The sequence below is a fragment of the Colletotrichum godetiae genome, assembly GCF_030913485.1.
Source record: "Colletotrichum godetiae strain CBS 193.32 chromosome Unknown BDP55scaffold_52, whole genome shotgun sequence".
NCBI lineage: Eukaryota > Fungi > Ascomycota > Sordariomycetes > Glomerellales > Glomerellaceae > Colletotrichum > Colletotrichum godetiae.
Genome location: NW_026851300.1, coordinates 29,478 through 39,958, shown reverse-complemented (window position 1 = coordinate 39,958; position 10,481 = coordinate 29,478). Strand labels below are relative to the sequence as shown.

The window sequence follows — 10,481 nt, the reverse complement described above, 5'->3', positions numbered from 1 at the left end:
TCCCAACCACCACGACTGTGTCTTCAACGAACAACCTGACATGCTAGGCTATTCTTGATACCGAGAGAAAGAGGAGAATGTGGACCTCCTTGGAGCTGGTCTTTACACTTGGATTAGGAAACCAGAACCTCTCACAGTGGCTAAATTGCACCCACGCAATCCACACCCATCGCCGACCCGTTCAATGCCCTTTTTTTCTTCTCCAAATTCCTCAGGCAGGCAAGCCTGCAGGGAGAAGGGATGGATGGGAGCGTGAACCAGTGAACCCAGAGCCCAGAGCCTCATTGTAACTCGTTACGTCGCGGCGGGCGGTGCGCGCAACATCCGCTGAACCCGTCTCCCACTTTGTACAGTCTCGTCTCAACGAAACGCGCTCTCGTCTTGTTCTCCACAAAGGCGCCGAGTTCAGCGCTACTGCTACTGGACTCGGGGATGCTCTTACTTACACGCACACCTTACCATAAGCCCTCCAGGAGTCCAGCCTCCTTTCTCCAGTAAATACCAAGATTTTCTTCTCCTTTCTTTGTAAAAGCAAAAAAAGAACGGAACAGGACCACACCCGTTCAAGAAAAGAATCGGAGAAAAAGTGCAAATCTTCAACTCCACATTAAGGAAGTTGGGGGTTTTCCAGCCCCGATCTGAAAAGTTGAAGGCTTTTTCCCACCTTAATGCCGGCTTTCGTTCATGTAGCACTTGTCATATTCCGTAGGACGCGGGCAGAACCTATAGACGTGGCGGGAGGTGGATTTCTACAGCAAATCGCCTACTACGAGCAGGCGCGGCGCCTCACGCTCGCGTGGTATCTCTGACTAGAACGCGTTCGAGAACTCGCAAAAGGAACCCACTTCTACAAGATCGAGACTGAGAGAGAGAGAGAGAGAGAGAGAGAGAGAGAGAGAGAGAGAGAGCGCCGCCGACCGATGATAATTCCAGCGAATTTGATCGCGAAAACACTGCGACGTAACTGCAGTAGTTTCGGGGACCGACCAAATGGGCAAACGCACGCCAATGCGCGTGAAGGTGCCAGCAGAGTGGTATCGTAATCGCTAGTAGCTTCCCATTGGCGTTTCCCTCTACGCTATTGAAAATCAGCTCAATGGAATGCTGGTCAAACCCGTATCTAGAGAATTCGGAGTGCGCGATGTCGATAGTCAGGTATCGTATCAGCAGCCAGCAAGTTAATTGACAATGATTCTTGTCGTTGCCCTCGATTGGGTACGTGATTACTACGTATGTGAGGTGGACTGTAAGCAACGCTTTGCTTCCTCTAGATAGCTTCAGCACAGGCTTTTGCACATGTCACAAGAAAGGATACGCCCAATTCCTCCGGGTGTTTGACATCAACTACGCAGCATTTCTGACCCCTTTTCCCCCGCTGGGACGATGGAGATATGCAGTGGTCTGGGCGTGGAGCTTTCCATGTCTGTTCGTTCCATTTTGGATCGGAAAATACCCTACACGTCGTTTGTATGCCTCTCACGGAACACCTACACATCTCCCAAATCCCAACAAACATCGGAAACACATTTCTCGTGACACGAATTTCCCCCCCCGCTAGTTGATAGCATCGCAAACACTTATCGTCTTATCCTTTCCCCGCAATATCATACCAGGTGAATTACTAGGAAAAGAAAGGGAACAAACGGCCATCCTGCGGCCGCCGCCTTCCCCCTTCACTCTCGCAAAGGACAACGCCACGATGTCTTTAGCCAAAGACATGGAAGGCAATGCGCCCCGACAGGATCCGACAGGGCAGACAGGACCGCGAACAATGTAAGCAAATAAAATCGCATCCAAAAAAAACCGGCAATGTGCCGTAGGCAGGTTGAAAAAGAAAAACGAGACAAACGAAGACAAGAAAGAAAAAACGCACAGCGGCGTCCGGGCACCTGGAGTCAAGCCATGAAGCCTCCCTACGAGTCTACGACTAGGAAAAGACGATAAATAAAGCCTGTCAGCAGATCTAGCGCCTAGCAAACACCCCCCTTGTGCGGCGTGCGGCGTGTTGCCCCTCCTCGAATTCCGCGGAATGCCGGGTGAGCAAGCCACACGCCAGTCCCCCAAATCTCTTTCTCTCTGCGTCAGGGTATTAAGGAACTACGTTGATGGTACGTACTGGTAGGAGAGACGTAGAACATTAAGATAGCTAGGTATTCGTGCGGACAACGGCAGAGTAGCAGACGAAAAAAGTATCGCAGCCTATTTCCCCGGATTACTGGCACACCTCATCAAAGGGAGAACAGACGTCAAATGTCGCAATCTTTTCCCCAGATCGCAAAATACTAAAGGGAAAGATCCATCCGATGATAAATATGTTACCGTTTTACACCAAAGATCGGTATCCCACAACGCCAATGCCAATGCCCTCCCCTTGACAAGGTCTTGCGATCCGGGGCACCTGCGCAGCGCAGGTTAGACCAGGCGTTTACGCGTCTACGTTTGTCCCAAATGTTTATTCCCCCCCCTCCCTTTCCTCGAGAATCCGTATCCCGTAGTGGACTGCCGATGTGTGTAAGAGAGAGAGAGAGAGAGAGAGAGAGAGAGAGTGTGTGTGTGTGTGTCCTCTGCCCGTCCGTACCTCTGGGAATACCTCTGCAAAAGCCAAGATCGACTCCTCACCTGACAGCCTCAAACTTTATCAACCCCCCTCCTCTTCCTCACTACTGTGTAGTATGTAGGTAACCCCCCGCTTCCTCCCATCATAATCTACCACGGCAACAAACCACACACGATCGAAAACAAGATCCAAACAAACAACAGATGAACAAAACTCTCAGGAAAAGCAGAAAAAGCCATCCCTCGGCAACACGCGGGCGCGGTACGGTACTCCAGCTCGGTCAGAACCTATGTTCCACTGCCTTCCTACCATGTGTATGTGTACGAAATATGTGTCGCTGTAGATAGACCTCAATCACAGGCCAAATACCTATCCCCATCACTCAAAGGCCCAGACAGTAAGAGTGAATCAATCTACCCAAAATGCGCAAAATGTTTAGCCCGCGCGACGGGTCGGGTGTGGCAGTAAAACCACTCCCTCCCATTGCAATGTAATCCAGTACCTCATCCGTACTCCGTACCGGTATCGAAACCAGCAATAACGATACCGGCCACTTTCACATGTCCACGAAAAGCGTCCGCAGTCGCAAAAATACCAAAGCAACAAGACTCTGTCCCATCCTCCGTACACACGCGCTCTCCAGAAACCCAGCCCAACCTCAATGCGACTTGACTCTCCCTCTTCCTCTCCCCTCCCCTCCCCTCCCTCATCCCCCCCCTGGCGCAGCCCTAGCGTATCCCGCCGTCGCCTTGGGAATCCCCCATGTCAGCAATGGCCGAGCCCATGCGGTCTGTTTATCATTTCTACAGAGTACCTAAACAGATACCTAGGTAGACTGATAGAGACAGAGAGAGAGAGCGCGCGCGAGTCTGCAAAACACCGACAACGGGTTCTGCTTCCGGCCCTCGGGCTCGTGATGGACCGCAGCTCTAGTGTATCGGCCAGCGGTGAGCGCATGGGCTCGTTCGTCTGCGCTTCCACCCATCATCAGTCAGCAGCAGTAAGTCATCTGCGCCCAGAGGTTTGACTCAGTCTTTGGTCCTCCCGGTCGTGCCAGTCCGTTCAAGGCCACGGCCTGCAGTGGGCGTCACAAGGCACATTGAATGAAGAAAGAAAGGATTGCAAGTGTCACTCTGATAAGACGAATGTTTGATTGAATGGCCAACTTTTATTCATGTTTTTGCTAAACTCTTTTGACGATTTTGGTATTTTTTTGGTTCGTCGCAATGATCTTGCTTTTGTGGTCCATCTACGCCGACCTTCTCGTGCGCTTTTTGTTTTTCAAACCAGCCTTTTCGACCCCCGTATGCCCTTTCGGCCGTTCTCGTGGGAGATCTCCACTTTTGGTCTTCCACCACCCAATTTTTCTTCTCTCTCCCGTGTCTGGTCATCAGCATGCCCCAGTCAGTGTCAGGTCCTGCTGTTGAAGTCGCCTTCGGGCAATGCCTTCTGTAGATGTGTTTTCCCCTCCTGTTGGTCCTGTCCATAAAGTACAATCCACCTCTCTCAACTTCCGTACAAAACTTTCAAACAGCCATGTAAATGCAGAGACCCAGGCCCATTGATAGAACATGAAGGTGGTATGTTGCGAAGACAAAACAGACCATGGTATCGTATGATGAATAGACGCCGTGCAAATGTGTGAAAATTAAAATCAGGTCCAGAGGGCCCACCCCGAGGCCCAATGAGTGCACCCGTGTCGTATCATGAGACTGACTAGTCCCAACTATGCGCGCCCATGATTAGGGTAATATGATGAATGGCAGAGCCGACGCGATGCCGCCGCGCGCAATGCAGTGTAAAAGCAACTAGCAACCGCTGTGCTCGAGCGGCCTCAAAGGGCACACGCTCGTCGGATATCGTGTCAAGTGTGTGGTGCGGTAATGTGGTGTTATATATGGCAATGTGTAGATGGTTTACCATCCCTTGGAGTGGTAGCCTCCAAAGTTGTCCGTGTCCTTGGAGAAGTACTGGGGGTTGACAGGGGCGTCTCCGTTCTTGAGGCAGACCTTCTCGGGGTACTGCTTCAGGTTGGCGACGTCGTGGGAGGTGTGACGTCTCTTGAGGACGGCATTGGCAGTAGACGACTTTTGCTGGCGCTCCCAGAGAAGGTTGCGGCGAAGAGACTCGGTCAACTCAGTCGCAAGCATGTTGCGGCGGGTAGTTCGGGGTGACAGGGCAGCCTGGAAGTGACTGTAGCTGGCCGTGGCATGGATAGGCTGGGCAGCCGAACGAGGCACCTCGTTGATTGGCTTCAAAGGAGAAGAGCGATTGCCGCGCTTCATCATAAGAGGAGCGTCATCGGAGTCGTTGGGAGAGACGGCCAAGGTGGGAGGAGCCGGGTGGCTGGTGCGCGACCAGGGAAGTGCCGAGGTAGACTGGGAAGCAATGTTGCTGAGCTTAGTAGAACGGTCGTTCTGCTCTGTCACCATCAGTGTGATCAAGGAACGGCGCGAAGTCAAGTTGACCTTGGAGTCGACACGCTGGAAGAAGGTCTTCTCATCAATGCTGGACTTGTTGCTGTCCTCGATGGAGTCTTCCCAGTCAGAGGAATCGTCGTCGTCATCGATGGCGCTCTCATCGACGTAGTCGGTCTCTGAATCGTCGGCAATGGCAGAGTTGTCGTCGTTAATCATACGGGTGGAGACGTGGTCAGCGAAGGAAGTCGTCTTCTTCTGACCGCTGAGCAGGGAGCCGGGTTGGGAGGCTAGGGCACTCTTGAGGGAGCTGTCTTCCTCAGAGGAGCCGCCGACCTGGAACATCTTGCGCTTCTGGACAGGAGCGGGAATGGGTCTCAGGTTCTCGATACTGTGGCCTTGCTCACTTGAGGAGCAGGACTCGCCTATGGAGAACATGGGCTGCTTCTTTGACAGGATGGGCTTGGCGGCGGGCGACGACCTCGGCTCGGGAATGGCGGCGGGAGAGATAACCTTGGGAGAGGCAGGAATGGCTCTGGAAATCTGGGATGGAGAGAAGCCGCGGACGACGGTGGTGCGCGAAGTAATTTCGGGTGAGGTCGGCTCTTGGGAGTGCTCTTCTTCCGATGACTTGCAAGGCGACTCGGTTGTGGTAGATCCGGAGTGCTCGTAGACGGGGGAGGCAGGTGCCAAGTCGGGCGTCTCCTTCATAGGAGGCATATAGGGGGATGCCATTTGCGGGAGAGGTGCGGACAAGGGCTCGTTCTCCTTGATAATGGAGACGACCATCTTCTCGAAGTCGCCGGAAGTGATGTGGCGTTCTTTGCCACGGCTGCGGTTGCTGGCACAAGAGTCCTGTCTTTGGATTCTAGGGCGGATCTCGAGGGGTGCGGACAGTGAGGTGAAGTCGACCGCCTCGTCGTCGTTTTCTGAGTCGACACTGCCGGATAGTTGAGGAATATCTTGTATTCTGCTCGCTTGGGGGATCTCTCTGGGCAAGCTGGTGGCGGTAATGGAGGCTTGTTCCTCCTCGGTGCAGCAGAACGTTTCACGGTTCCACAATCGCCAGCTGAGGTTCTCTAACCTGCGGCCCTGTTCAACAGACTCTGCGCACTTGGCAAAGACTGGAGCCGTGTTAGTAGACGCGAGATGCGCGAGCTCCTTGATAGGAGCAGTCAGGTTTGAGGTGCTTACCAGTCCACATGCTGTAGAGGTTCTGAGGATTTGAGGTGTCGACCTTGTTTATGACATTGGTGTCCACAGTCAAGACGTGCGTATCAAGAGGGTAAGGCATTGCGCCGAGGTAGTCTGCTCGGATTGAGCAGCTGGCGGTAGTCGGTTCCGGGTATATGGTGGTTTTGAGATTGAAGCAACACCCAGTGTTGAGGGTGTGTTGGATTGGGTTGAGTAGGGCAGATTCGGCACCTGGAGCGAAGCGGGATCGATGTTGTCGAGATCGGCAATTAGGTCGCGGTTCGTGGTTTTGCGGGTGGCGGTCGATGATGTCGACAGTAGAATGATGGGCACTATGTGCGTCGAGAAATGATACCGCTGAAGTGCTGATGCAGGCGTCGAGGTGCGGAAAGGCGAAGACAGGAATGCTTTAATTTGATGGCGTTTACGGGATGGGAATCCGGAGAATGCTGGCTCTGGATGTGCGGAGAGATGTCGAGTCGAGGGTCGAGATGTGCTTCTGGTGGAGCAATGAAGTAAGAGGAGAAGGGAAGGGTGGAAAGTCTGGGGGAAGACGGACGTTAATAATTATCGTCACCTCGGGTTTGGCTAGAGAGAGTTGTAAGATGTGGATTAGATGGCAGCGGAGTGGGATGCATGTAAATAAGTATAGGTAGATGTAATGTGCGATGGGCAATGGGAAGAGATGGGGATTTTGGGGGGGGGGGTGTTGGGACTGGAGGTGTGTGGAAGGGGGACGGGGGGGCGTGGGATATGTTGGCATGGGGGTGAGTCGCGGTGAGTAAGGTAAATTGTATTTCCTCACACCTCCCTCAGCATGGGACAAGAAGACAAGAGGGGAGGAGCGAGCAGGGGCCCCCGGTATGGGGCACTACCACCTGGTAAGAGGGAAAAAAAAAAAGAAGAAGGAGAGGAGGAAGAAGAAGAGGGTGTGGGTGCTGAGGTGTGGGGGTGTGAGTGAGAATTGGGTGTGGAGAGATACGTACTGCAAAAGAGAGAGAGAGAGAGAGAGACCCTGGGACCTGTGGCCTTGGGTTGTGACGACGGAAGTGTTGAAGCAAAGTGGAGGTAGGTACTCAGGTACAGGGCACAAAGTACCGCCGGTCGGTGGCTTTTCTCTTTTCCAGAGGGGAATGACCATCCCAGGACGACCTACCTAGCATCACAGGGAGCCAGTTCTCAGTTACCAGGTAGGTATTCGTGCGGATATAGCATTCGAAGGATACGATACTCAGGCCCTTTCCTGACCTTGTTGCCCAGGTCAGTGGCTATCACGCCCATCAGTCTCCGTCTGTCCTCCCAAGGTGATATGGATAGGATCTTCTGGTCTTCTGCTCAGTGAGTGGGTGATTCAGAATCAGGCCTAGAGCAGAAAGATAGACTCAAGTCAGTCAGTCAGTCTTGTCAGTGTGTTCCATCCCAAGCAATGTCAGGGTGTCAGGGGTTCTGAACGTCTCTTTGCGGCGGTATCTCGGTACGTAGCCGAATGTATAGACGCAAGACTCCACGAGACCACAGAACGGAGAGAGAGTGCGGAACGACAGTACCAGCAGCCAGCAGCAAGGCAGTCACGGGTGCGCAAAGAGACCTTCTGGGACGGTCAACGACACAGGGATACGTACAGAGGGCAGCCCAAGGCCCAAAGGGAAGGGGGTCGACGAGGTCTAGAAACTTGTCGTTCGGGGAAGTTCGGTATACTGCCTGGACAGGGGAAGGCGTGGTGGCTCCCCCGGAGTTCGAGAGGGAGGGGGCCCAGGAACGTGAGCTGTCTTGACTCTTGAGCGTTCTTTCCTGAGGTTCCTGGGATACGTATCTGTCTGTACTCCGTCCTCTCTGATGTACCTAGAGAGACAGCAGCTCCCTTACTCTCGTCAAGAACCAAGCCTAAAGGGGCATCATAGGGCAATGGCGCTGAACCCCATGCGGCAACCCAACGCGCAATTTTGGGAGCGCGGGTGACCCAAGATACTTCCCCTTTGAGAATGGTGTCTCTACGTTGCGACTAATCCATATTAGGCAGTACTCCAGTCTCCGTTGAGTCGGCAAAACGTCGACGGTCAGCTGTGCGCTCTCCCCTCTCCGTTCCGTCCGCCACGTCTTCCAACTTTTCCCTCCAGGAACGAAAACTTTCAATTGGGGACCTGGGGCCTAGCGTCAGCTTGTTCATCCATTCGGCCCAGGCCCAGCTCAGTCCGTTGAATCCACTTCCTCTCCACGTTCAGCTCCACGGACGTCCTTGCCCACGGGACCGTTTGGGTCATGTGACGGGAGGCTTTTCGCCGTCTTCGTCGCTGCGTCGCCATCGCCAGGTCCATTGGATTGCCGCAGTGCTTCCCGTCCGTCCGTCGTTCTATCACCGTCAGCACCTCGGCCATTCCAGGCCAGACCACTCCGTATCGACATGCCAATTCATTCTCCATGCTGGGTCTCCGTCACGGTTCTGGATCTTAGGGGCGCAGAATCTTCGTACGTATTGCTGTGCGGAATACGGGGTTTCTGTCACCAATTCTCGGTGGCTAAGTCGTCTGGCCGAATATGCGCCGCGCCTCATCTCCACGTTTTCCATTCAAAAGTCTCCATCGGCCTCGTCTCGACCTCCAAAGACTCCTCTACAGGCTCAGGCTCCTCTCCACACCTCACCCCCGTCCGGTCCTCCGTCGCGCTTTTTCCGTCAACCGTCATTCGGTACCTGACCGAAACACCCGTACACTACCCAAAGAGGATAAGTCAGTGATCTGCTGCCCAAAGAGGACTGGCGCGCCTCCTGGATCTGCTGTCTTGCCGGCACTGTTCCCCTTCTGGCACCCTCACAGACCGCGACGGCCTAGAACGAATGCAGTCTCGACAGCTCGCTGCCATTTACAGCGATTTCCGTCTGGTCACTGGTCACGAGCCGTCGTGCCTCTTCCCGCCGAAACGGATCGCCGTCCAGCTCGAACCGTGAAGGCAACGTCCATCAACGCCCTGTCCCTGTCGGTCCCTGTCCAGCTGCTCACCTGCCCTGCGGCCTCGTTGCTCTTCTCCGAACCTGGGGGAGGGAAAAAGACTTGTCCTGCCAGAGGCAAAGGGTCCCTGACTCCAGAGTCCCTGAGAACGGAGGGGGGGACAACGCACAAGGAGACCACCAGAAACGCTCGACTCTCGACTGGTTCGCCTGGTTCTACGGTGCCCGTGACTTCGGACCAACCCAAACCGACGCTTTCTCAATCGTCACGGATACTTCGCGGCTTGCCCATCCTTTCCGTCGGGACGACCACCAATCGCTTCCCCGGAAACCCCCTTTTGACTCTTGACGTCTACCAACTGGGCCAAACAGATGCCTGGATTCCGAACGTTCAATTTCCCCAGCATTCGTTGCCGTCCCTGAAGTCCGGATCACGAGTCGCAGGTCTCGCTGCAAATACAGTGCTCCGTTAATTGGATTGCCATGGCATTGTCACCACGAGGAGAGACTTGTCGCAGCTCCTCTTCCACTTTGAGCATCTCCAAACCTACGGGTACCGCTGCTGCGAAACCTTTCGGGACGGAATCCGGCTTCCTTCACGGAAAGACAAAGTGAGGGAGACATCCTTCGGCAACTGGCAGTGCCCGTCTGTGTCCACGAGACTATCTCTCATGGCGGCTGCATAGCCCTCGATAGTGTCGACTTCTCTACAGTGAGTTGGCACCAAGCAGTTTGCTTGGGCCCGGACCCGCGACGGTGACAAGGTCAATTCGTCGTCGCCAAATTTGGTTGCGGACGAATCGGCGACGGCCCGTCCTTCAGCGCTGACACGGCGATGTGACATGCTCTGACCCCCTCGCCGGCTTGCGACTTTGCTGCTTGACTGGTTGCGGCAGCGCGTCTGCGCTCGCCCCAAATCGACCGCGTGATGATGTCCATCACTTGGGTCATCAACAAATCCTGCCGCTTGTCGCCTGTCTGCCGCCCGCCCACAAAGCTCAGCCCTCGTGAGACTTCAGTAATGACAAGGGACGGCAATAACAACAGTCACTGTCAGTGTTGATCGCAAGGAGGCATCCTATCTACAGACATGCACATCAGCCAAGCGACAAGTTGGAACCTGGCATCGATGATGAACTCAACCGCCTTGCTTGCTCATCGCCTCATTACTTACCCCGCGGTTGGTTGCCAGAATGTCATGGGATCCAGTGTTCATCAACGGGCTGAACAGGGGGTCGGGGGGAATCAACAGGCAGATGGGCGCTTTGTGGGCTCTCCCGCGCCCCGGAATGAGTTGTTCTTCTTGCTCACGAGAGACACTTGTGCCAACTCAGAGGTCAAAAGAAGAAGGCCAAGACGTATGCAGTCG

The 10,481-nt window shown here is 54.2% G+C and overlaps 1 protein-coding gene across 1 annotated transcript; it reads right to left on the bottom strand.

Annotated features, from left to right (window-relative positions):
- Positions 1 to 4,473: 4,473 nt before the first annotated feature.
- Positions 4,474 to 6,268, bottom strand: BDP55DRAFT_561685 (uncharacterized protein; the record flags this gene model as incomplete). The annotated part of the gene is made up of 2 exons (XM_060570098.1): positions 4,474 to 6,098; positions 6,169 to 6,268. The coding sequence occupies 2 exons, from the start codon at positions 6,266 to 6,268 to the stop codon at positions 4,474 to 4,476; spliced, it is 1,725 nt and encodes a 574-aa protein (XP_060424887.1).
- Positions 6,269 to 10,481: the final 4,213 nt, after the last annotated feature.